The 27,493-nt window shown below is 47.2% G+C and overlaps 1 protein-coding gene across 5 annotated transcripts in view; it reads right to left on the minus strand.

The window, feature by feature from the left end:
- The window catches only part of SLC7A1 (solute carrier family 7 member 1), a 57,263-nt gene extending 36,792 nt beyond the window's left edge, over window positions 1-20,471 (minus strand). For 4 of the 5 annotated variants that reach the window (XR_009728645.1, XM_061374474.1, XM_061374473.1 and 1 more), the window contains exons 1-3: window positions 20,320-20,459; window positions 3,170-3,553; window positions 1,289-1,447 (exon numbers count right to left, since the gene is read on the minus strand). Coding sequence is in view for 4 of the 5 variants with exons in the window: in XM_061374474.1 (XP_061230458.1) it covers window positions 1,289-1,447; window positions 3,170-3,539 (529 nt within the window). In the remaining variant the exon portion in view is untranslated. Of the gene's footprint in view, window positions 1-1,288; window positions 1,448-3,169; window positions 3,554-20,319 lie in introns of all 5 variants that reach the window. The other variant, XM_061374475.1, reaches the window with a different exon arrangement.
- Between the last annotated feature and the right edge of the window lie 7,022 nt (window positions 20,472-27,493).

Consider the following 27,493-nt stretch of genomic DNA (forward strand, 5'->3'; position numbering starts at 1 on the left):
GAGACAGGCACATCAGAGAAGAGTTCGACTGAACTGTGTACCTGGCCCAGGAAAACTTTTGAAGTACCTTGTACAAATCTGAAGCTCAGGACAGTGCAAGCAGAAATAAACTTGTAGTGCTTATTACTGGGACTAAAGCTTATTCAGCAGCTTTTGTAGAAAAGAATGTTTTGCATTTATTAAAATCCAGGGAATTTGAACAATGCAGAGGAGTAAAGCCACTGTCAATCTGTTTGCTTTTATGCCTAGGTAATGCTAAAGTGAGGAGTCCTAAATTTTGTAAATAGTATCTGAGGTGAAAGACCAGATTCTAACTTAAAATCAAAGCAATTCCTATTACATACAAATGAACAAAGAGGAAAATAATTCCAATTCAGATGTAGCCCTGAAAACAGAGGGCTGCTATTGACTTCAGTAGTCCTTGATACAGTCCTAGATCCAAATGCAAACTCAGATGCCGAAGCATCCCATGCTTATGAAACCTGTCCCTGTGAACCCACCTGTGAGATGCTCATCTTGATCAGGGTGGGAAATATTGGCCTAACCTTGTGGGGGTGACACCGCAGCTTCTGTGCTCTGGAAACCACAGGGGTATGCGAGAAGCATAATTTCTTAACTTTGCCTAAATTTGGCTTTGCAAGATCCAGTTAGAGCAGAGGTAACAGTTCAGAAGGATTTTCATTTTAAAATTTTCCAAATCTCTTCAAATTCTGATCAAAACCTTGGCACATTTTTAGAGGAAAAAAAAGGGGACCTGTGTGTTTATCACACATTTATTTCTCTGGAATCTTGCATTCAATGCTGCAAACCGAAGCCTATACATATTTAAAAAAGAACCCAAACCAACAGAGTAGTGAGATGGTTACTGAGTCCTGTCCCATTCCCCCCCCCCTACTTTTCTGGCTCAATGCTCTGCAAATTGGCAGATTACCAAATAGGGAATAAGGTTCCTTGAATGGATTCTTGTGTAATAGGATTTGTGGAGGGCAGGATTAAACTTCCATACCTGACTGAGGATAACAAGTCATCTTTTCTTCCTTATATAAAATTTGACTGAAGGCTTTAAAAGTGGCTCAAAAAATATTGAGAATGCTCCCTTCTAATTAAAAACCTTGTAAACAGGCTATGCCTTGTGTTAACTCCACAGCAACTATATAGGTCAATCCAAAACATGTACCAAAGAAAAAGTTTTCAATATGTTGTCCAAAATACACGAGGACTCTGTGCGAACTCCAAAAGCAATCAACGAAATGACAAAAAGACTTCACAGACCCTTGTGAGGTTTTACCTGTTAGGATGGTGATTATCACCACAGCAAAGATGTCTGGGTATTTTGCCAGCACTCCAGGAGCATCCATCTTCATGTATCTTTTGCAAAACTCTTCAATGTGCTGGCCTATGATCTCATCAAACGTTGCACTCCAGGCTCTGGCCACGCTCGAGGTTCCTGCCAGAGGACAGAAAGGATGTAGATCACCCTTTGTGGTTGACACATGTTCCAAACTGGGATCACCTCACAAGGCTTTTTGCCATGGGGGGCCCAAAGCAACATCGCATGTGCTTCCTGGCTGCTGGGAGCAACCTTTCCTCTGCAGATCCAAGCCCACAGTCTGTATTCAGGCCTGGTATCTGCCTTGGTGGTAACACACACAGGTGATGGGTCTCATGCTCAGATGACAAGATAAAAAAAATCCTTACAGTTTGGCTTCTTAGTAAACCCCAACTTTGCCTTTGCTACTGCATAGACTGACCTTTTCCTTACACCCCCAGCACCCTGAACTTCCCCCCGGCCTGGTAATTTGTTACTAGAGAGGTTCAACTGTCACACTGGCAGAAGTCCCTGGCAGCCCTATGCACTCTGGATCAGGACCCCAGATGCCTGTCCTTGCAGCCCAGGCAGAGGGACCTTGCAGATGCCAGCTGGCCTCCAGAAGCATGACACTGGAGCACCAGAGCACGGATCACAACACTCACCAAGCTCTACAAGCTCTGCACTCCAGCAGGTCTGCTCCAGCCTCCAGAGCTAGAGCATCCAAGCGGGATAAAGATGTAATTTACAGGCTAGCTGAGTGTAGGTCAGCCCACCGCAGGATGGTGGTGATGATCCCAGCAAGCAGTACAACTGCCTGCAGCAAGTGCTTAGACTTACCCCTCCGGGGCTGCTGTTTGCTGTGGTTCCTGAGAGCACCAAACCACGCACAGCTTGCAAGGGTGAGGACTGAACCTGGGGTCTCAGGATGACCAAGACCGGGACATTGTCTGGGCCAGAAGAGTCATTTCAGAGAACTGAAATAGTAACAACGAAGAGCTACCACCAGACAGTGACAGCACTGCGTAAAATAAGTAGGTTTGGGTAATAGCCAACTTCTCCCTCTTCTGCGTGAAAGTAGCTATGATTACTCCCAATGCCTAATACATTACACTATATATAACAGCACCTAATTGCAGGATATAATTACTACTGTACGTAATTACCTAGTTAAAAAAAAAGAGGTTGGTTTGGTTTTATTTGCAGAGCAATTACTCAGAGGACGCCGTCAGGGGCCCCCTTATATCTAGAACAGTTTGTCCTGACACACTCACCTGCAGGCAGGTGCTCACGTCTCAACTCCAGCACAGGCAATCACGTCAGACAGTCTCTGTGCTTAACTACAGCTACAGCCTCTACAGCACTGGTAGGCAATGCCTGCAGCAAAGCTGGGAACACTCACCACCCTAATCCAGCTTTGCAACAGGGGAAAACAGACTCTTCTGTTCATACAAAGTGCACAGGGTGAATTCTTTTAAAGAGGTGGGACATCAGAGCCATCAATTTTATCTTGAACTCCACAAGTTATGGTAAACAGACTATTTCTTTAGTGCTGTTTGGGTTTGGGGTGTTTTTTTGTCCTGGCTCTAATATTTCATGTTCTAGGACAGGAACAATGAGCTCCTGCACATATTATATCACATGCCAGTTCCTTGGATGCCAGTTCCATGTAACTGTAAGCTCTTTATCCTGAACACTCTGCACCAACAGCCTTGAGGGCGTGAAGGGAATCTGACATTTTTCCAACACAGCAGACACCAGGATAAGAGTAACACAGGCACCCAAAGAAGCCTGATCTTACAAACTATGCTGCTATCCTGGACGAAAGCTAAGGCCTCACAGCACACCCATTATACTTACCAATAACATAGGAGAGGATTAAATTCCACCCTGTAACAAAGGCCCACAGCTCACCCACAGTCACATAGCTGTACAGATAAGCTGATCCCGTCTTAGGAACCCGAGCACCAAATTCTCCGTAGCAGAGTCCAGCCAGCACTGAAGCCAAGGCAGCAATCAAGAAGGAGATAACGATGGCAGGTCCCGCATTTTCCCGTGCCACGGCTCCAGCCAGTACATAGACACCTGCACCCAAAGTGCTGCCTACACCCAGAGCCACTAAGTCAAACGTGTTGAGGCATCGCGAGAGCCGACTGTCTTCTCGAGTGCAGTCCACATTTTTCCGGCGAAGAAGCTGGTTTCCAAAATTGATGATTTTCTGACACTCCATCTTTGTGTCTGGGCCTGCAAGAAAGACACTGCCATCATTACCTCGACCAGGATACTGCAAAACAGCATCACTGCACAGGTACACTGCTACAGCTCTGCTCCATTTCAACAAATGAAGCTTCCCAAGTTCCACATTTTTACATGACAAAATGTTTTCTTTAGTATTTCACCTAGGCTTAGCACAGAGAATTAAAACAGACAAAACCAAAGTGCTTTCTGCTTCCTGCTCCCTGTCACACTGCAAAACCTGTGCGATCCCAGGAGAGACGCAGCACTCCACCCCAGCTCCCACCCCGCTCCACTACCACCCAGTCCACAGACAAGTGGGCAAGCCAAGAACACAAATCCCATCATTTGGATTTCAGAGCAGCTCTCCTGGACCAGAATGTATAAAGAAGTAGAAAGAGAGAGATGTACTTTTAAAAAGAGATATATTTTTTAAGTCTCAGGGTGAACGAAGTATTACATCCCAGAATGAGGCATCACATATGCTACTACTGTCCCTGGAACACAACACAACCACATGCTGCAGTCAGTGACACCAGCTGCAATCAAACAGACCTGCTAGGACATTTCCCCCCTTCAAGCTGCAGCCACAGGCAGTAGCACAAGCTGCTGTGGCCTTCAGCTGTGCAGGCCGAAACAGGTATCATTCAGGAAAATGGATACGCAGAATCGAGTTTTAACTCTGTTACATCAAGCAAAGGCTCAAGCAACAACTGAAGTGAGTGCACAGCAGAGCTCCCTGAACCACCCTGTCCCACGCAGGACAGCACCATTGCAGGGTCCCACTTCAGGAACTGCACTATTCCTGTGTATGGACCCACTGACATGGCCAAGCAACAATGTGTGCCAGCATCAGCACACGTGCAGTTCATATGCAGCTCACCTGCTTGGGACTTTATGGTGCGATTAGCAGCAGGGAAAGCAAATCCCTCTGTGTGGAGGGATCCCTTAAGCAATCCTTCCAGAGTCTTTCTTCCCATGAGACACGTATCTTGCAGTGCTACACCAAGGGAAGGTTTTGCTGTGCAACTCATCAAGCCTACAAACTGGCCCATCTGTACAGGTAGATGCAGACAGTAACAGCACCCGTTAAAAGCTACAATCAAACCAGGACAGCGAGCAGTGGGGTCATCTCCTCCAGGCACATCTGCGGAACCAGTGCTGTTAGGGAGTCTGTCCCTTTAAGATTTATGTCCTTGCACACAGCACAGGTATAGAAGCTTTGTCTTACTCTTTCTGGAAACAATTAAGTTTGGTGCTTCAAAACTGTCCTTCCCTTTAGAGAGTATCTAGAGGGCTCCTCCTCACCTGAATCCATGAGCACAGCAGGAGAAGGAGTTTTTTCCTTTTTACACTGCTGAGTCTAACCCCAGTTGTCACAGGCAACCATGGCGTAACATCACACCTTCCCTTCAAAATCTCCATCTGCCTTAACTCTGCTGTTGGAAAGCTCCACCAACACTCTGATACTCTCAAGCCAAATAGGCAGCGTTTACACACATGATCCTGTGCCAAGAATGGTCTTTCCCCACTTGGGTCATTACACCAATGTATCTTTAGAGATAAGTCATAACCTCAGACTTCATATTACAAAGGAAAGGGATCTAAGCCCCAAAGACATGGACAGTCCCTTGCCCTGTGTGCAGCTGTTCTCTGAACCACCCTCTGAGCAGCAGTATATCCCATTAGCACCCTTGTACTTGTTGCATCAAGAGGAACCATCAGAAGAAGCAACAAAAGCATCCCAAGAGCAACCGGTAAGGGCCCCAATCCTTTACTGGTGTCTGCTTTCCTCTCCAAGTCCTCTCTTCATCCTTTGTGCCCTGTGCAGTTTCCTGCTGTCCTGGGTTCAGCAGTAGCAGTCATTTTTCTCCTTCTTAGTAGCTGCTGCAGTGCTGTGGTTTTGACTTTCAGCCTGGGAACAGCGCTGATAACACCGATGTTTTTAGTTGATGCTCAGTAATGTTTACTCTGACCAAGGACTTTCTGAGTCTCATGCTCTGCCAGGGAGGAGGGGAAGCCGTGAGGAAGAAGAGACAGGACACCTGACCCAAACTAGCCAAGAGGTATTCCATACCACAGCACCTCATAGCCACTATATAAACTGGGGGGCAGTTACCGGAAGGGCTAGTTCACTGCTCGGTCAGGCTGGGTATCAGTCGGCGGGTGGTGATCAGTTGTATTCTCTTCCCTTTTTATTTCCTTTATCATTGTTATTATTGGTGGTAGCAGTAGCAGTTTGTGTTATACCTTAGTTACTGGACTGTTCTTATCTGAACCCATGGAAGTTACATTCTTTCGATTCCCCTCCCCATCCCTCCAGGAGCAGGGGGAAGGGGGGGAGTGAGAGAGCGACTGCGTGGTTCTGATTTACGGCTAGGCTTAAACCACTACACCTACCAGTTCTCATCTTAAACAACCTGGGGTGTGGCACTGCATCAGGAGTTTTACTCAAGATAAAGGAGAGCTATCACTCTTCCTTTTAATCCTAAAAGTAGAAAAACCCACAATAGTCTGCCAGCTTCCCTGTGCCTCTTATCAAATAAAACTGTCAAGTGAATCTGCCCTTCTTTCATAAGTAAACTCACTTATCTCTTGGCTCTTCTCCAATCAATGGGCACCACCTCCTGTGACAGGGGTTTCACTTTGCTGGATTACCAGATCATGCCCCGGTTCTTTCTGATTACCTGTCCCTAACCCTCCTATGTGCTGCTCCCACTAACTGCAGCCATTTTCCTCAGCCCACACTCTGCCATCCCACCTTCATCCCAGCATCATCATACTCATTCAGAATTGGGCAACTGGATAATATGATGCTCTCCTCAGGCAGGATGTTTTCATAGGACCTGCTGGATTACTCCTAATTCACATACACAGAAAAATACGTTCTTCATCTTGCATGGGCCTCCAATGGAGCAAGCCTAACACTTGTGACAAGCACCAACAAGCTTTCAATGTCCCTACAGAGCCATACTCCAACCAAAGATGACAGGCAACCGAAGCCAGAGTAACAGAGCTGGTGCTGACAGCAGCCTACCCTACTTCTACAAACCAGATTTGGCTCCAGACACCAAAATCTCTACTTGAGTAGAACTAGATGTCATCTTCCATCTCAGACTGCATCCTGTAGCTCCAAGAAGCCCCAGCCTGACATTGACACTGTAGCATTTAGCCAAGCTTTGGTAGCAGGGCCTTAAAATGTTTCTTCACTAATTATGGAAAAGGAGAAAGGTTCTTTTATTTAGATGCAATGTTGGAGTGAGACTTTCACTCTCCAGTGAATAGTGCCTTGTATACCAATAATGGGCCAGTAGTATACAGCACACTCTAACATCAACAGTATGCTGAGAATAATGTTTAGGCAAAAACATTACTAAATGCAATTTACAGTATGGCCAAGTGAGACTGGTACTTCATCAGCTCTGGCTGAAACCCAGTGTAAAGATGGGAAAATACATGCTAAGAAACTTAATTGAGTAAGCTCTTAAACCCAATGCTTCAACTTTGCCACCACAGCATTAACTACAAAATAAAAAATCCTCTTCACTTTTCCAAGACACCAATCGTAAGCCCTAGCTTAAGTCCCTTTCTCTTGGCTTTATGCTAACTCCCCTACTATGAAAAAGTAATTACAACTGCAGGAACAAGGCTGAAGATTTACAAGTCTTACTGTGTTAGGAATTTTCTCCTCCACCAGCAGTTCTCAGACATTCTCCTGAGAGACATGGATTTAGACTAATGAAGAAAGGCAGGTTTCAGGCCAATCTTATAAAATCTTATTTGATGAACCATGGGAACTCCCAGCTCACACAGAGAAGGGAAACTATCTTCTCCCTTCAGTAAGCAGACAGACCTCTTCACCCAAGTGAATTCATGTCAGTTCACCCACGCAGTCTCTTCAACTCTACTCAATCCTGTCAGCCAGGATTGCTTTCATTGGACACCCGCCCCCTCCCCAAAGCAGGGACAAGGCAGTCCTGAACTTTGAACTGGGATAAGGTGACACGGAGAGCACTGCACTGGAGCATCCCCTATGAATTTCAGTGCTTCCTAGGACAATACAAGTCCTAGGCTTTGCCTAACTCCCACCTGAGTGATGCAGAGGTTCCACTAGTATCTGTGTCCTATGAAGACCACAGTAATTAGGCTAACTCATCCACCACTGCCTGGCAGTGGTGGTGGTGGTTTACATTCAGTCTGGAGCTCCAGAAAACGGGGAGGATCCCAGTACTGTGTACCAAGAAAAAATGCTACAAAAAGGACAAAAAAAGCCCTCCAAAACAAAGAAATCCTTGCCATAAACTGCAGCCAACTATGAACAGGATACCCACAGGAAATGTGTTAATGGATTTATTTTCCGAAGTTGGTGTGAAAGACCAGTTTAACTCAGACCAAACTCTGGATTTCAGGACAAACATGGGTTTATTCTGCACTACAGAAACATCAAGAAATGCCACAAGACTGGTGAAAAAGTTTACTGCTTGCTAAGTCAATATTCATAGCAGGGTTTAGACATTCAAGGGCCTGAACAGAGGAGTTAGAAGCAACACAGAATACAGTGATGTCCCAGCTGAGGCTGTTAATAAAGACACAAAATGGAAAGGAGGTAGAGAGATGCCCCAGCTCAGAAAAAAGCAAGATCCACGGAGGTCTGAAGGGATGCAGTGCCAGGGCTTGCCTGCCCTTTGCACAGAGTCCCTGGGTAGGCCCAGATGGACCACTCGGACTGAGCTGGACCAACCACAGAAGACCAGAGAAGAGATCTTTCTAAGACATTTCACCATGCACAAGGTCCGGGCCTCCCCAAACCGCAGTGACTTACCCATTATTTTGTGTTCCTCAGGGTTTACACCTCTGAGCTGACATCAGTGTTGCTGAGCATACTGGGTTTCATCCTACCAGGTGCTGAGCGTTTTTTACATGGAAAATCCAGGTGAAGGAGAAGTGATTCAGAGCAGCCCTGTGGAGGACTTGGAGATGCTCGTTGATGAGAAACTCAACATGAGCTGGTTTCAGTGTGCGCTCACAGCCAAGAAACCAACCATGTCCTGGGCTGCATCAAAAGGAGTGTGACCAGCAGGTCAAAGGAGGTGATCCTGCCCCTCTACTCTGCTCTCGTGAAACCTCACCTGGAGTACTGTGTGCAGTTCTGGTGTCCTTAGCATAAGGACATGGAGCTGTTGGAACAAGTCCAGAGGAGGGCCACAAGGATGATCAGGGGGCTTGAGCACCTCCTGTATGAAGACAGGCTGAGAAAGTTGGGGTTGTTCAGCCTGGAGAACAGAAGGCTGTGTGGATACCTCATAGCAGCCTTCCAATATCTGAAGGGGGCCTATAGGGATGCTGGAGACGGACTCTTCATCAGGGACTGCAGTGACAGGACAAGGGGTAATGGGTTCAAAATTAAAGGGGGCAGCTCAGGTTAGATATAAGGAAGTTCTTTACTGTGAGGTCGGTGAGGAACTGGAACAGGCTGCTCAAGGATGTGGTAAATGCTCCATCCCTGGCAGTGTTCAAGGCCAGGCTGGACAGAACGTTGGGCAACATCGTCTAGGGTGAGGAGGCCCCGCCTGTGGCATGGAGGTTGGAACTACATGATCTTACTGTCCTTTCCAACCCAAACCATTCTATGACCAATGTGGGGGTTTCTATCATGCCCACACAATGGCAATGGGGCTAGCCTTAAGAGCCTGATAGTACTAATGATACACCTGCTTGCAGTGCATATGTGACCCACTGCCCTATGTATCACAAAGTGCCACAGACAATGTGCTCTGTGGGAAACAGAAGCAAAAGGCAGAGGTCAGGCTGTGCAGTGTGACATTATCCTTGTATAGGAAGTGCCTCCAGGTAGAGGTGGATCAAGGCTCCCCACGGTTGAGAGCTGCACTCAAGATCTAGATAGTAACTTAGTCCTGCCCAAAAAGCATGCTCAAAAAGTCTGAGCATCTGTGTTGTGAATAAAATACCTCCTAACAACATGCAGGTAAAAGACAGGGCACAGTGCCCGCACTGCAGCCATGTTCTGCATTGCTCATACACAGCGCAGTCCTTCATCTCACAGGTGACTGATCTTCATCCTAAACATCTCTCAAATGGTTTTGTTGCTTTTGAAACAGCAGGTACAAAATCAACCTTTCGCTTTCAATTATTTTCACCATAGCTTGGCAAAGAGACCTTCAATAAAAGACAGGTGGGATTTTTTGTCAGGAGAACAATCTTTTGGTTTAGTACTATGCAGTACAGAGGCCATTCATTACACCTCTGCCCAAAACCTTTCCTCTGATATCATTTGTTATCTTTGCAATTGTATCAAAGGTCGATTTTCACTGAGATTATTATTTTTCCCTCCTTAGAAGCTGGATCCGGCTGTGACCTCACTTTCTGAAACAGGCGTTCTTGCCTTTGAAGTAAGGAAATATGTTTCAGGCTGGTTCCTCTCACTCCCACTCCCAACCATACTTGAAACGATGAGCCTTTTTTTGAATGTACTCAGTATTCCTGTAGCATAACACAGTCCTGACCACATAAAACAATATAAATTATTCCAGGAACGCCACCAGGTTGTACATAACCACCTTCAAGCTGAGGAAACTTGATCTGAATTCTAGAAACACTGATCTGAATTATAGATTAGCTTTGCTCTGCACACACCTAGCTCTCACCCCTGCTTCAGCTCCAGTTTCTCTGATGAGAAACACTGCAAGCCCTGGCTGCTCAGGCCCTGGGTAGGAAATGGCTTCACTCCAAGACTTTGGGCACCTTCAGGAGCAGAGGAGGCACCTTCAGGTTTCAGCAGGAGCCGACGGCTTTGAGACCAGCGGGAAGCAATGACACACCTAGATAACCTAGCAGGGTGTACTCTGGGGCAGGGGCCACATCCTTGGGTGAAATCCTGTCCCACTGAAGTCAATGGCAAAGCTCCCACCAACTTCAATAGGGTCTAAATTCCACCTACTGCTACTGGTCCTTGTCTTTTATTTAAAGTGCATTTTATGTTTGTTACTTTTGTTCCCTGTCCAAATTCTTGTTCCTTGACTGCATTGTATTTTCAAATAAAATAAGATATTCTTCCTCCTCTTATCTAATGGTTAACACACCTATTATATCAGGTTGATAGATTTCCTTCCCGATTAACAACATTCTAAAAAGGGACATTCTCCAAAACAATCCCATAAGAAAATAAGCAATCTTGCATCTGGTTAACTGCAAAACGTAAACTATAACAAACATCTGTGCTGCGAAACATAAAACACCACGTGTAAAAACAAGCTGACAGGGCACCATTTTACATAAGCAGTACTATCACTTCCCAAACAATTACATTTTGTTTCAGCTTCTGAAAAACCACTCCTTACCAATTTCAAGGCCTTGCTGCTTCTGAGAATTTTCTTCTTCTGCTTGCAGAATTAAGGACAGAACAAGGAGTTTTCTACCAGACAGGAGAAAACCCAAGCCTGATCCTGCTGCAAGCCCCATGAACTCCCAGGCACCACCTCAGAGGAAGCAAGAGCAGAAATTCTCACTCAACATTGTCCCATATATGCTTGTATCCATTTTGAAACCCCTAATGCCATCAGTACCCTTCTCAAGGGTGATGTCCTCTGGACAGTCATTTTCTCTCAGCATCCTTTCAGTCTTCAACAAATGGATCCCCCAAACAGTTGTGCCATCAGTGCTACTAGCTTGCAGAACAAAAATCTTGTGCTTATGCCACACTGGTATGTTGGCAAAAAATGCGGAATGGGTCTTCTCTATTTTTAGTTTAAAAATGGGTCAGCTCACTGAAAAAGCATGTAGTGGTGGTGCCAACTTTTTGGTCACCAAACCGATAACAAACCTACTGGGAAGCCCTTTGCAGAGGGCTGATTTTGGTACTTCCATCCCTAAGGGGGGATGGACATTCCCATTCAAATGGACATCTGCATTTGCCAAGATATCGCCAGAGAGGCACCTTCAGCACCGCAGCGTGGGGAGACGGCAACGCCCAGCAGCCTGGTTCCTGAGCCCCCAGAGCCACCATGGGCGCCCCAAGCCCTCCCCGCGCCCTGACCAGGATCCAGCAGCGCCGCTCACCCCGCAGCGCACTCTCAGGGGCGGCGCAGCAGGGACGGCACCGCCCCGAGCGGTAAACACGGCCCGGGAGCGGGCAGGTGAGGGGCAGGGCCCGGCCCCCGGCAGCCCGCAGCGGGGAGCGCAGCCCGCGCTCAGCCGGACACTGCTCCGGGACGGCAGCCTCGTGGCAGGAAGCAACCGCAGTCCGCTCTGCTGGCCAGGGGGGACGTGGCGACACGCACACAGGTCCCTCATACACGTGCCGCTGTCCCGGCGTCTGGCTGTGCCAGAGCCTGCCGGCGATGTTCAATATTCGATATTCTGTTAAACGAATAAGGGAATCTGAGCAGGAGATTGACTGGTGGATGCGTACTCTACCATCCCCAAGAGAAGCAAGCCTTTTCAATCCTTGGAGAAGGCAGGAAGCAGGTCAGCAAAACCCCCACCTTAAGACTTCCAGAGGGCTGACTTTGGCCTGTTTAGGACACTGGTTGGTAGAATTCCTTGGGAAACATTACTGAGGGACAAAGGGGTCCAGGAAGGCTGGACACTCTTCAAGAATTACATTCTGGAGGTGTGGGAGCAGGCAGTCCCTATGTGCCAACAATCAGACCTGCAGGGAAGAGACCAGCCTGGCTGAACAGAGAGATAGTGCTGGAACTCAGGGAAAAAGAGAGAATTTATCACTTGTGGAAGAAGGAGCCATCGCCCCATGAAAAATACCAGGATGTTGTCAGGTTATGTAGAGAGAAAGTTAGGTTGACAAAGGCACTGACTCAACTGTGATAGAATAGAGAGGTAAAAGATTAGCAAATACTTTTACAAATATATTAGCAATAAAAGGAGGGCCAAGGAGAACCTCCACTCTCTACTGGATACCAGAGGAAACCTAGTGACTGAGGATGAGGAAAAAGCTGGGGTACTTAATGCCACCTTTGCCTCAGTCTTTTAAGTCATGCCAGCCATCCTCAAGCTACTTGGTTCCCTGAGTTGGATGGCAGAGATGGGGAGCTGGTTGAAGTCTCCCTAATCAAGGAAGCAATGGTGAGCAACCTCTTGCTCCACTTAGATGTATACAAGTCTATGGGGCCAGATGGGTTCAACCCAAGCATGGTGAAGGAGCTGGCAGAAGAGGTCACTAAGCCACTCTCTGTTATCTATCGGCATCCTGGACTAGCAGGCAGGTCCCAGAGGACCGGAGGTTGGCCAATGTGATGTCTCTCTACAGAAAGGACAGGAAATAAGACCCTGGAAACTACAGGCCTGTCAGGCTGAGCTCAGCGCTGGGGAAGGACATGGAGCAGATGATCCTAAGTGAGGTGATAAAGCATGTGCAGGAAAACTGAGGGATCAGGCCCAGTCAGCATGGGGTCATGTAGGGCAGGTCCTGCTTGACCAACCTGATCTCATATTATACGGTGACCCGTCTGGTTGGTGAGGCAAAGACTGTGGTCATTGACCCTCACTATTTTACACTGTCTCTGGCAGCGTTCTCTTGGGAAGTTTTCTTTTCATTGCCTGGATAGGTATATTCTTTGCTGGGTTGGAAACTGGCTGGATCACCAAGCCCAAAGAGTGGTGGTAAATGGCATCACATATAGTTAGCGACCAGTCACTAATGGTGTCTCAGTGTTAGGGCCAGTGTTGTTTATTATCTTCACTGATGATCTGTATGAGGGGATTGAGTGCACCCTCAGTAAACTCATGAGCACCACTAAGTTGGATGGGAGTGTTGATCTGCTAGAGGATAGGAAGGCTCTACAGAGAGATCTGGACAGGCTGGATGGATGGGCTGTGGCTAGTGGTATGAGGTTCAACAAGGCAAAGTGGCAGGTCCTGCATTTGGGTCACAATAACCCCATGCAATGCTACACACCTGGGGAAGACTGACTTGAAAGCAGCTGCATTATACATTTCAACCTACTTCTCTGAGCACGTGTAGTACCTTCTCTCCCCATGTTATTTACCTAGAACAAGAAACTTCGAAGTATAGTAAGCTCTGCTGCTACTAGACTTTTTAAGCAACAGCAGGAAGTAAACAAACTGGTTGCAAGTATTCTGCTTAGCTCCATTGTACTGGGACTTGGAAAAAAAAGTACTAGTGGCTTTAAAGGAAAATAACTGAAACAAATTGCAATTAACATTTCTCCCCAAGAGTCTGAACAGCAGCATGAAAAGCAAAGAGCAGCTGTTATGCTTTTGATGGTGTCCTGCATCATGCTGTTCTGCTCTCCGGGTATTTCCTTCAAAGGAAAAAGGAGGTTCAAAAGCACTCCAACATCTATGATGGTTTATCTGGAGCAGCCAAAGCACAACAGTGTGGCTTCATCACTTACACGTTTCCTTGGCGGATATCCTTGTATTTCTTCTTGTGCCAATCAGGTTATGAGGGATAGGATTGCTCTTGACCAGCTTCAGCCAACTCCAAAGCAAACATTTGGGTTTAGGGTATCATCTCCTCTCGCTCTGTAACCAACAGAGCGAAGACAGGCACCTCCAGGTATAAATTTACCCCTTCAAAGGGGAGATGGGAGGAATGACCCTCCAGAGACATCCACCTTCCCTTGCTACTGCAGGGCTCTAGCAGACATCTATGAAAACTCCACCAGACCACCTCTCAAGACAGAAGCCAGACTGAACCTCGAGCCAGCAGAAGCAAAAGGCACCTCAATGAATTCTGACCTATCTTTCTGCAGACAGTTAGCAGAAAGGTGTGGAAGTCTCTGGTCTTTGGGGCTTTAGCAACTCAGAAATCCACTTCCCTCACAAAAGCAATGAGGCCTCCTTACATTTGTCTTTCTCAAAAATAAGAGCACTTTCTGAACAAAGCTTCAAAGGTCTGGATTTCAAGACTGCCCAAGCACTGATCCCAGTGCCTTCAGAGCAAAGCATGAACATTTTGCTTCCACTTTTCTCCCATTGCTTAACTGTCAAGTTTTTCATTCTATTGCTTGTGTTGGTACCCTTCCTGAAATGAAAAGATGCTAGAGGTCAAATTCCTACTCTAGTATCACAGAGCTTCTCATTTCCAAAATCCCAACAAATGCCTACTGTTTTTTTACTCCAAGATGTGGTACTTCCACCCTAATCCATAATTCAGCTCCTTGAATTCTGAGTGTTGCACTTTCTTCTTGCTGAGGGTGCCAGAACATTTTGCTTTTTTCTTCCAGCAGACAGCACAGCCAGAAAGGTCCTGCCTAACACACCTGTATTCAGCATGGTCAGACATACAATGGTACTGGCACCTTTTCACTTGAAACCTGATTCAGCAAAGTTCAGCTAGTAATTGGAATACACTTTTAAATACCTGGTTTGAACACTTTCCTTTCTATACAGTATCCACATGCCTTTATTCAATACACTGCTTACATATCTTTTTCTTCCACAGTGACCACTATACATTGTCTGTATCTCTTAACAGCTACATGGTTCTTGAAAATAACCTGCAAAGAAACCACTGCCACTGTTGTAGGTGAAATAAGAAAGACACGGAGTTGATTTTGGTTTTGATTTTCTTTATGATGTGCTCTCAACTTTCGGAAGCTCTAAGCACACAAACCAGTCTGATGCACAGACTGCCACTGCAAAGTAAGACAGAGTATCTTCACAACACATATGCTACAGGTCACCCTGTTTTGTGAACCTTTTTGTAAGGATAAAAACAAGCAGCACAGCATGCAGCAGCATCCTTTGCTTGGGATTATCTCATATGGGTCATCAAACAGCTGGCAGGCAATATGCAACTCCGAGTGAAGTTTAATCAGCAGCCTAAGGCTGAAAGGCTATTCTGGTTACCCAAGCCAACTAATCCCCTCTGGAATATCTTCTAAAGATATGTCACATCTACTTTGCTTTATAAGAGTCACTTCAGCAAAATAACCTAGTTCTCCAACCTCAACAGCACAGTTTTTTCAACTAGTTTAACAATATTTCACCTGATGAAGTCAAGCTTTTCCTCAGCTTAAGGAAACAGTTCACTAATTAAATCACAGGAATCTTTTGTACAGTATATTTACTGCTGCCACATACATGTCCAAATAAATCTCCAACAGTGGAATTCCCAAATGAAACTACTACTAGTATTACCAGTAGTCTGATTTTGTTATTGTTTACAGCTTGTATTTTTTTTTCCCCTCCTATTTTGCAGAATGGGTTTTGTTTACTGACTCCAGATTTCACAGCAGAGCCTTCTGTTCATCCACCATCCATAGAGTTACCACCTCCCGATCCTACTCCAGAAGCAGTCTGGGGAAGCAGATCCCTTGGATGCAAGTTCTCCCAAGCCCTGATCTCAGTATGCTTCACCCATAAAATTAAAAGGTGATTTTGCATGGTACTTCTTTTATTGCAATGGAACATGAACTAAACTACATCCCACAAATACCCCACAGCCAAAGTAAATTCAACTTTGGTTTAATCAAACCACTGAACTGACATGGTCCACTGCAAACACATAGAGCAGCACCAGTGTAGACACTGGTTTTCTTACTGTTCCAAGTGCACTGGCTGCAAAGGTAAGTGTCCCCAAATGCCTGGGACACCACTGCCTTCCACCTCCCAGGCATCATCACCTCTGCATGGAGCACTAAACTGTGCAGCATTCAGATGACCTCACTCAAACACTGCTAACTCATTAGCAAATATCTTCTAGACATGCCATACTATTTGCCAGATGAAATTTCAAAGAACCTAGCTGCTAACTCAGGTTAGACCTGGCAAAGTAAGACAGTTAGGCTTACGCACAGCCAGGAATAACAGTATGGGTCACAGCACACATGGATGTTGATTTTGAGAACACCTTCTCATTTGACAGAATGGGTTCCAGGAATAAATAAATGATACGGTACAGAGGATTTTAACTGCCTGCCTGAATCAGTACCAGGGACAAACCCACTAAAATAAAAAGCTCATTGTTCAATTTCTTTTTGCCTTTTTTTTTTTTTTAGAACTCCAGGGCAGCTTATAGTAAATTTTCAGATGTGGCTCAATATAGTGGTCAAACAGCCACTAAATTTCAAGCACAGCTCACTCAGTAAATCCTAACAGTTATTAATTGCAAGTCCTCAGAAACAGGATACTAACTAAAATCCTCATCCTTGTAGTTTGAAAAATAAATGGGTCAATGAGATCTACAAGGAAAGACACAAATGACAAGGATGAGGCAAGACTGAACTGTGAAATCTGTACAGCTCGGGAAAGAGAGCTGGTAAAAGGGAACCTAAGAGCTATTCCTTACCTCAGAACAAGGCAGGAGGAAGAGGTGTAAGAAAATACTCAGCAAAATATTATGTATACAGTAATAAATTTAGTAGTTTAGTAAGTACAGCAGTCATGTATTTCTCAGAAAAGGGGACAAGACATTATAGGGGAGGCACTGAAGAACAGTTAAGATGAACAGGATTTCACAAGGGATCCTGCTTGGCACAGAAGCTAGTAGCACATTTTTTTCCTATAGCAGTTACTGCAACTGCTGAACACACAAAACCTGCACCTCTGTGAAATAAAGTTTTCTGAATTGTCTTTCACTAGAGTAAAAGAAACTTGGAAAAATCAAAACTGCACCTGGTACCCAAACTCTTAAAGTATTTTGTAAACTGTGAAATAAGGCACTTCTGTACCAGGTACCTACCACTCACAGGATTTATGAGCCACCATCTTGGTGGTCTCCAGCACAGTCAGGGACCACGGCAAGGGCAGCAGCTGCTGACCCAACGTAGAGGGAAGGCAGGTCCAGGCAGTGCTGCCAGAGCAAGTGGAGTGCCCTGGATTCTACAAACTGCAGCAGGAGGGTGGGAGTCCCAGCTCCTGATCCCTGACACCCCCAAACTGCCCAGGAACCACAGGCAGTTGTCAGGAATCCTGTCATAGGGAAGGTGACAGGCCCCATGTTTTGTTTGACCAACAGATTCAGTTGTACCTTTTTCTCTCACTTCTTGCAAGTGCGTTTAAGTAGCCAGTGACACTGCAATGACAGCACTAAGGAGGGAGTGCTTAAACCAGAACAAACCCCCACATAGTACTGACAGCCACACCACTTCCCAAAGTCACTGAGGAATCAGAGAAGCTCACAGGTCCATTGAGACAAACACTGACAACATTTATAGCCCAGACTTACACATCCGGGCTAATCCTCCTTTTATAGTCAGTGGAAAGGCTGAGATGAATCACACTCCAGGAACTCCACTCCCTCCCTTGATTGACCTTAACAGGAGCAGGGGCTGGCTACCTTGGGTATGACTGCATTTGGTGAGATGAATCAACACCATCCAGTAAATGAGAAACTTGCAAAGACTTTGGCCCTAGGATATATCCTAGGATGAGGATGTAACAGGTAATGGAAAAAAAAAAAATCCTAGGATACTGCCAAACACACCAACGTACATAGCAGAAATGATCCACCCTGGGTTAGTAACTCCGAGTCAGTATTGACTGGACACCAACCAGCTCTACCCAGAATCACTGAACTAGTTCTGCATGCCACCCAGCCTCCCAGTTCTGCTGGCCAGTGCCACTAGCTTCTCCACATGCTCAGTTAAGCCATCATCCTTCACTAGAGGCTAAGGGGCTCTGCAACATCCCTCTCTCCCCTTCAGCACCACAGTGGCCCAGCTAATAAACCTCACCAGGATTAAGCCAGCATCCACTGGGCACATCTGCAGACAGAGTAAGTCTCCCTCTTTTTCTCCTGCCCCATTCCACACTGATGATTACAGCATCACAGATAAGAGCAAAGAGAACTAAAGTCACCACTTTGTTTTCTACTCTCCGGAAGCTTTCTAAAAGGCCACTGAAGTCTCATCAACCTGTTGAGGAACTTGACAGAGCAAAGGTCTCACTGCTTGAACGAGAAGGCTCAGGACTGCATTACAGCCTACCTGAAATGAGGAGTGCCTTCTGAACACATCCCCTCAGTGATAAGCACAAGCCTACAAGCAGCGAAATTCAAACTTTACGCATCCCAGTAAACCAGCATAAAACATAGTTCTGTGCAGGAAATGGGTTTACGTCAAAGCTAATTTGACTACTTAAAGCACACATGTGGTAGAGCACAGTCAAGGCCTGTCCCCTTCAGATCACCCAAAATGCACAATACTTAAAATACCTGACAGCAAAATAACTTCTGACAGCTACGGCAATCAACAGTCTTGCTCCTCCTTTATGTCAGGGTCAGCACTTGCAGCTATGCAGCCTGTGCAGTCCTCTTTTGTATCATATGGAAATCCTGCCTAAAAGGCATTCCAGTTGAGTGCTGACAGCAACAGAGGTGCACAGAGTATCTGACCAGAAAGATAAGTTCCTACCTGTTCTCTCCTAGTGTTCCTTTTATTTCCCTCTGACTTGGAGACAGCAGACAGCCAAGCCATGCTGAGTGAACAGCTTCAAGAGGCAGAGCTGTTCCATTGCAGAGGTTCCCATACAACACCTACATGTGTGACCGCATCTCCCCCCCTTGCCCCCAAGGCTTAGCAGAGCCCATAGATCAGGCAGTGTCCACCGGTTCACCTGACGCTGGGCATGACCATGAACCTGTTGCTCAAGCATGAACATTAAAAGTTGTGAATGACCACGTGAACCACATACAGGTAGCAAACCCACTCAGCCAAGAGGCAGTTAACTCACACAGCTCCAGCATCACGATCACCTCAGCTTTTCTGCCCCATATGCAGCCTATGAACTTTTTAGAGCTGCAACTGCTATGTTTATAGCCTGTATGTAGTTCCAATCTTTCTGTCCAGCCTCAGCTACATATAAAATACTACTTCGTTTTTTAGCGGGTTCCCCACCCTGTCTGCCTCAAACATTCACACGTACATATGCAAAAAAGAAAGAATCCATCCGTTTGTCAGGCCAGCTGCCTGAAAAATGCTGACAGACAACATGGAAACAAGCCCCAGTCCTCATCACAGAGCAGGTTCAGGAACAGCAGAACACAGCAGCTTGCAGGGTGTGGGGCTGACTCCCGCGCTACAAACAATACCTGCATTTGGGGTAAATTCTCAACCACCGTTGCATTCTTTAAGGGAAAGCAACGCAGAGGACGGCATAGCAGCCACCCAGGAACTATCTGGGACATGGAAAGACCGCCAGGGAAACAGCCCAGGGTTTCTCCTTGACACCTGGGCCTTCACCTCCGTGGCACTGCGCACGTTGCAAAGCAAAGCTAAGCAAGAAAGCGGGTTAGCTGAGCAACGTGCGCGCATAGGCGCCTCCCAACCCTGCCCTCACTTACTGCTTGCTCTGAAGAGGGAAAGCGTGGCTGGAGGCCGCAATGCTCACCGCAAGGGACGTGCTAGGCAGCGTTGGGGCGCCAAAGACAGCAGGTCCCATCCCCGCACCAGGCTAAGGCCCTTCCCGCCGGCAGGGCAGCCCCAGCATCCTGAGGGCTCGCACCCTCAGCAGATGAGCTGGAACAGCCCCCCCGCCGGCACGGGATGTGGAAAGGCGGGGGACGAGGGATGGCTCCAGCAGCGCTCGGGGACAGACCCGCCGCGTAGCGCGGCCGCAAGCCAGCGTGCCACCAAGGAGATAAAATGGAGGGATGGCTGCTGTGGCGGGAGAGAAGGCAGCCCGGCCCCGGGAGCCCTCCGCGCCCGCCCGGCACCATCACAAAATGGACGCCCCGCGCGGGGCCGCTGCGGCCACCCCCCGCCCGACCACCACCGGCCCGCTCAGCTCCGCCCGCCGCCGAGCAGCCGCGCTGCGCCGCGCCCCTCACTCACCGCGCCGACGGGAGAGCCCGGCGCCCGCGGGCTCAGGGGGCAGGCGAGGGCGCGCCGCGGGCACAGCAGCGCCGCGCAGCGCTTTTACATCTGAGGCGCGCAACGCCCGCTCCGCCCTCCACCCATGCTGATGGGGAGGAGGGCACTGCCCACCCTTCTCTCTGCAGACTGAACAACCCAGTTCCCGCAGCTGCTCCTCCTAAGGCTCATCCTCCAGACCCCTCACCACCTTTGTCTCCCGTTTCTTGAACCCGCTCCAGCACCTCAATGTCTATCTTGCACAGAGGGGCCCAGAACTGAACACAGGATTTGAGATGCCACCTCACCAGTGCCCAGTACAAGGGGAAGATAGTTTCCCTGGGCCTACTGGCCAGGCTATTGATGATACAGGCCAGGATGTCGTTGCCTTTCTTGGCTTTTTGGGCACAAGCTGGCTCATGTTCACCAGCTGTCAATCAGAACCCCCAGCTCTTTTTCCACCAAGCAGATTTCCAGCCAGTGCAGGCCCCGGCACTTTGCCTTGCTGAACATCATGCCACTGGCCACAGCCCATCCATCCAGCCTGCCCAGATCCCTAAGCAGAGCCTTCCCATCCAGCAGATCCAAATTCCTACCCAACTGGTATTGCCTGCAAAATTACATGACCCCCCGTCCAGATCATCAGTGAAGATATTAAACAACACTGTCCCTAATACTGAGTCCTGAGGGACACCACTAGTAACTGGTCGCCAAGTAGATGTGATGCCATTTACCACCACTTTCTGGGCTTGGCCATCCAGTTGCTTTTTTTTTCCCAGTTTAAAATACACCTATCCAGGCCACAAGCAGCCAGTTTCTCAATGAGTGCCGTTAGTTTAGCTTGGCCTGAAAACCTGCTTATTATTTCCTCTCAGTCCCTAAGGGAAGGAGAACCGAAGGGCTGCACTGGACTGAACCGCCCATTCAGTCAAACTGCTCACCATGCTCTGGCAGCTGACGAACTTCTGCAGAACATGGCTGACCAAGCAATGCCAGGATGAAACAGTTGTAGTAGATAAAGATGGACTTTTATTTCTGGGGCATTCCTCCCTGCCCTTTTTGTAGAGAGGCACCACATTGGCCAACCTCCAATACTCTGGGACCTGCCCACCAGACCAGGACTGCTGACAGATGATGGAGAGTGGCTTAGCAAGCTCCTCTGCCAGCTCCTTCAGCACTCTTGGGTGGAACCCATCCGGCCCCATAGATTTGTATACATCTAAGTGGAGCAAGAGGTCGCTAACCATTGCTTTCTGAAGTATGGGGACTTCAACCAGCTCCCCATCTCTGCCATCCAACTCAGGGAGTTGAGTAGCCTGAGCATGGCTGGAGTGAATATCAAAGACTGAGGGAAAGGTGGCATTTTCCTCATCCTCAGTCACTAGGTTTCCCCTAGCAGCCAGTAGAAGATGGAGGTTCTTCTTGGCCCTCCTTTTATTGCTAATATATTTGTAAAAGTATTTGTTATGATCTTTTATGGCAATGGCCAGATTCAGTTCCAGCTGTGCCTTCACCTTCCTAACTTTCTCCCTATATAACCTGACAACATCTGGTACTTTTCATGGGGTGATGGCTCCTTCTTCCACAGGTGATAAATTCTCTCTTTTTCCCTGAGTTCCAGCACTATCTCTCTGTTCAGTCAGGCTGGTATCTTTACCACCAGTCTGACTGTCAGCACATAGGGACCACCTGTTCCTGCGACTTAAGGATTTAATTCTTGAAGAGTGTCCAGCCTTCCTGGACCCCTTTCTCCCTCAGTAATGTTTCCCAAGGAATTCTACCAACCAGTGTCCTAAACAGGCCAAAGTCAGCCCTCTGGAAGTGTAAGGTGGGGGTTTTGCTGACCCGCTTCCTGCCTTCTCCAAGGATGCAAAATTCAGTTGTTTCATGATCACTTTGCCAAAGACAGCCTCCAACCATCACATCACCCACCAGTCCTTCTCTGTCTGCAAACAGCAAATCAAGCCAGGCATCTCTCCTAGCTGGCTCACTCACCAGCTGGGTCAGGAACTTATCTTCCATGCCCTCTAAGAACATCCTGGATTGTTTCTTCTCTGCTGTGTTGTACTTCCAGCAGACATCTGGCCCGTTGAAGTCCCCCATGAGAACAATGGCTAGCGGTCATGAAACTTCTCCCAGTTGTTTGAAGAATACTTCCATCTTTAGCTTCATCCTGGCTGGGTGGTCTATAACAGACTCATACCAGGATGTCTGCTTGGTTGGCCTTCCCACTGACCTTCACCCACAGACATTCAGCCTTCTCACTCAGAACACTGAGTTCACAGCAGTCAATGCACTTCCTGACATACAACGCAAACCCACCACCTCTTTTTCCTTGCCTATCCCTTCTGAAGAGCTTGTAACCATCCATTGCATCATTCCAATCATGTAAATCATTCCAGCACATTTCTGTGATGGCAATTATGTCATGATTTCCATGCTGCACAATGGCTTTCAGCTCCTCCTATTTGTTGCCCATGCTGTGGGAATTTATATAAATGTACTGAAGTTGCCCTGTGGATCTGGACTTCACCAGCAGCATGGTACCCCATGGCTCATGTCTAATGAGCCTGGTGTTATCCCCTTTCCCCTTCAAACCTAGTTTAATGCCCTCTCTATGAGCCCTGCTACTTCTGGGCTAGAATCCTTTTCACCCTTTGGGACAGGCATACCCCATCTGCCACCAGCAGACCTGGTCCCACATAGACTGAGCCATGGTCCAAACTCCCAAACTTCTGATGGTGACACCAGTCATGACGCCAGGAATTAATTACTGAGATTTTTCCAATGTAACCGTTGTCACTGATTGTGACTGACAGGAGGGATGAGAACACTACTTGGGCTCCCAAACCCTGAACCAATCGCCCCAAGGCGCTGAAGTCCTTGAGTCCCCTTGGGCTTCTTGAAGAGACTTCCTCATTGCCTAGCTGGAAAACTAATAATGGATGGTAGTTGCAGGGCTGTAGCAGACAAGTGACTTTTTTGGTGACGCCCCTTGCCCGGCCCCAGGGAGGCAGCAGACCTTCCTGAGTCTGGTAGGAGCAGATACAGAGCCCTCTGTTCTCCTTAGTGTGGAGTCACGAATCACAACCACTCTTTTCTTCTAGTAGATATTGGTCGTAATACAAGGTGTTCTCTGACTTTTCTGTGGGACATCTTCTGACCTGGATGATCCCTTATCATCATCTTCCTTACTTTCCTGATCCTCAAGTACCAGGGCCTCAAATCTGTTGTAATGGGGTACTTGGGAAGGTGATGTAAGCTGAAGGATAATGTGCCATCTAATCTGAGGATTAATCTGTTACCAGCCTCCCCTGTCTTCTGGGTCCCTTCCATTAGCCCAGTGGCAAGAAGGTAGGGGATCCTGAAGCTCTTCCGTTTCAGGTGGCTGGCTCAGCAATGGTACAGTACAGGTCCACCAGTCAATCTCCTGCTCAGATTCCCTTATTCGTTTGGCTGTTCCACCTCTTCCCGCAGCTCTGCCACCATGCGGAGCAGATCATCAACCTGCTGACATCTTACACAGCCACCACCTAACATCGCCGGCAGGCTCTGGCACAGCCAGACGCCGGGACAGCGGCACGTGTATGAGGGACCTGTGTGCGTGTCGCCATCTCCCCCCTGGCCAGCAGAGCGGACTGCGGTTGCTCCCTGCCGCGAGGCTGCCATCCCGGAGCAGTGTCCGGCTGAGCGCGGGCTGCGCTCCCCCCTGCGGGCTGCCGGGGCCGGGCCCTGCCCCTCACCTGCCCGCTCCCGGGCCGTGTTTACCGCTCGGGGCGGTGCCGTCCCTGCTGCGCCGCCCCTGTGAGTGCGCTGCGGGGTGAGCGGCGCTGCTGGATCCTGGTCAGGGCGCGGGGAGGGCTTGGGGCGCCCATGGTGGCTCTGGGGGCTCAGGAACCAGAGGCCTGGCTGCGCTTCGGAGGTACTCCCATCGGCAGGTCATGTGGGTGGGACATGACTGAATGCCTTCTCTAACATGAGCAGACACAAACCAGCCGGCTGCATGGGGTCAGAAGAGAAATGGGCTCTGCTCTCCCTTAGAAGGCTCCACAACCTCCGAAGTTGTGTATGGTGTGTGCCCCAGAGGTAAAACGTCTGAGCAGGAGGGGAGGGTCTGGAAGCTGCACCTATTTCCCATGCTTAGGGACTGAAACAGAGGTCTCCTGCTTCTCAAGAGCAGTGTGACAGGTTGGATTTTCCTTTGTCTTAGTTAGAACTAAATCTGTCAGGAACATTCAACACTGGAACAAAGAGATACTGCCTTTCCAAGAGCCAGAATGCTGGTGGAACGTTTACTCTGGTCCAGGTGGTCCTTCCCAAGTCCCGCAGCATTTGAGTCTCACTGGGAGCTGGCAAATGCTCTCTCATAAATGTCTTTCTCGGTACACTGGCCACCAGGCCTGCCTGGTGCCACTCAGTCAGCATAAGGTGAGTGTTTGCCGCATGTGGCAGAACCCTCTGTCCTGAAGCCTCCACAACGTTGGTTGTGGTGTTGATTGCAGAGGAGAGCTCATGGGCTAGAGGGTGGAATTCCACCCTTGGACATCGCAGTCACATCTGGGGATCTAGGCTGCGTTTTAGAAGTGTGGTTCTCAACCTAGTTCGTCACCCTTACCTTTGTAATTAACAGGATGGTCACTGATGTATCCTAGTGACAGGGAAGGCAAGTCTCTAACAGAGTTTTAAAATGCACCTTATTGCAATATAAAGAATAAATCAAATGAAGCCTGATGGTTTATTTCTTTTCTTTCTCTTGCTTGGCTGTGGGAGACTCACTCTTTTCCAAGTTGCTCAGCATTACAATACCAACCGCTGGCAAATAAAATTATTGAAGGATAATTACAAACAGGTATCTCCACTTCAGTGGAAGGATCTTCTTTCCTACTTCAGCCACATCGATGCTCTCATATTTCATTCTTTCTGGTTTATTCCATGTTCAATGCTTGTGCATTGAGGAATTCAGTACTAGTTCAGGGACTCAGGAATCAAAGGAGATGCACCAGACAAAACGGATGCAACAAGGGCTAGGCAAAGAGGTCAATTTTGAAGTGGATGGTGGATTTCAAAGTCCTCTCAGCTAAATTTTATTCCTGCAAAGCTGAAAATGAGAGATGTGGCTGCCAAGAATGGAGTGGCTCTAGACTTACGACAGTGAAATGGCAAGGAGGAGTGTGCTCTCTGCGTTTTTATAATTCATTATAAGTCTAAAGAAATGCCTTGGCACACGCTTGGCCAAAGCTGTGGGAGGTGGTGGTGTAACACAGGACTTTTTGTACTCATTTACAGACGATTTTTATCTGGAACCACCACCCTCAATCCCACCCTTTTCTCTGTAATCTTTACTTAAAATAACCAGAGCTAACATCCTGTTACCGCTTCGGGCTAGCCCCATTCTTAAGAAAGTTGTCCCTTCACCTGCTAATGTGCTCGTACTAGTTTGCTCATTCATCTTCTCCCTCCCTTTCTTTTTTTTTTTTTCCTTCTTCCTACTAGGATTTAATGGGTGTAGCGGACTTCCTTCAGGATCTTATGTTTATTTGGGGGGAAGCAGACCATGATTTTATTGGAAATTATTAGTATAATTCATGTGAATTGTGCTCTCGGAAAGCGCCAGAGATGAAAAAGACTTTTCACTTTGTACTTTCTGCTCTGGAAAGATCATTGTTCCTGGCAAAGACATTTAGCATTTTCCAAGCTGTGAAATGATATCACTCACAGGCGAAGCACAGAAAAGGTTATGTCCAGAATACTGAGAAATGCTAAGGCAATTTTCTAGGCAAAGCCACAGTGTCTGTGACATATGTTGTCCTTTTGGCTTTCTACATTTATTAAAACATTGAGGAATTGGCTGGATGCAAATGGACTTTCTCTGTGTTACAGGACAGGTGATTTAGTTGTAACTTTCAGGGAATTTTGGTGGATTTTTTAGTGAAATCTGTATTGCATATTTAAAACCTGAAAAAATAAATCCTCAGAAATCAAGTATTTGAGACCTAGAATCTATATAGTCTTACCATAGTTGATCATAGTCCTACTGTTGACATCCTATAAGTCATGTTACACTTAGCAGATTAATCACATCTCATACACACAGCAAGAAGCTCCAGCTGATCACCTCTTGGGCCTCATTCTTCTATCTGAGCCTGTACACAGCTCACTCATTGGCAGGACAGGACCAGGTTTTTCTTCCCCTGCACCAAGTACAGCTGCTTCCTGAGAAGCCATGCCTCATGGGAGAAGGAGTCTCACCCCAGGAGGACCCTCAGTGCACTCTGCTGCTGTACGTGCCTTGTCACACTCTTCTTCTGTGTGCTGGAGACAAAGATAACTGAGAAGGGCCATATGACCTCTCCTGGGAGCATGTCAAAATCCTAATTTATGGGTAAGTGCATAAAACACTCATTTTACCACCTGAAGAGACACCTCTGACACGGCTGAACTCAATGTAAAGTACCCGTTGAGTGGTTTTCAGCCTGGATTTCAGTATTAAGTTATATGCTGGGGGATTTCTTCATTCCATTTGGCCAGGCCTGGGTCATGCTCCTTGTTAGCGGAAACCATCTCCCTCCACGGGTGGGGAAGAATTAAATCCTATAGTATCATTTCTTAAACAAACAAGAGTAGATGTAATTCCTATGATTTCTTTAAAGTGAGGATTCAAGGGGAGCCAGAAGCTGTCAGTTTTTGGTGGGTTTTGTTTGTTTGTTTGTTGTAAATGTTAGTAGGGCCAGACAAGAAGCATCCCAAACTTCAACCTCAGAGATAAAGCATTTCTCCAGTGAGTGTTAACCTTAAGATTCAAGTCACCCTCACATGTATCTATGGATCTTCATTATAAGAAGGATAAAAAGAAAAATATATTAATGAATGAATTACAGGTGAAAAAGATTGTAATTTGTTTGTTTGTTTGCTTCTGTGTATCTGTACATCAATTTCAGCCCAGGATTATGCATAGGAAAGCATTTTAAGTTGGCCAGAACTGTGGTTTAGGATGAACTAAACTATTCAAATCACAGAAAGTCCTTCAAGCTCCAGTTTGCCTGCTCACTTACAGTGGTAACCTGATAAATTTCAACTGAATTTGGAGAAAAACCAGTGCAATGCGCTTGCTCTCAGCTCACAGGCTACACCCAAGTCCTGCAGTTTTCCCACTCCT

Source organism: Neopsephotus bourkii, unplaced genomic scaffold (assembly GCF_033783945.1).
Source record: "Neopsephotus bourkii isolate Nb327-2 ecotype Australia unplaced genomic scaffold, CSIRO-AGI_Nbou_v1 NB_1638, whole genome shotgun sequence".
NCBI lineage: Eukaryota > Metazoa > Chordata > Aves > Psittaciformes > Psittacidae > Neopsephotus > Neopsephotus bourkii.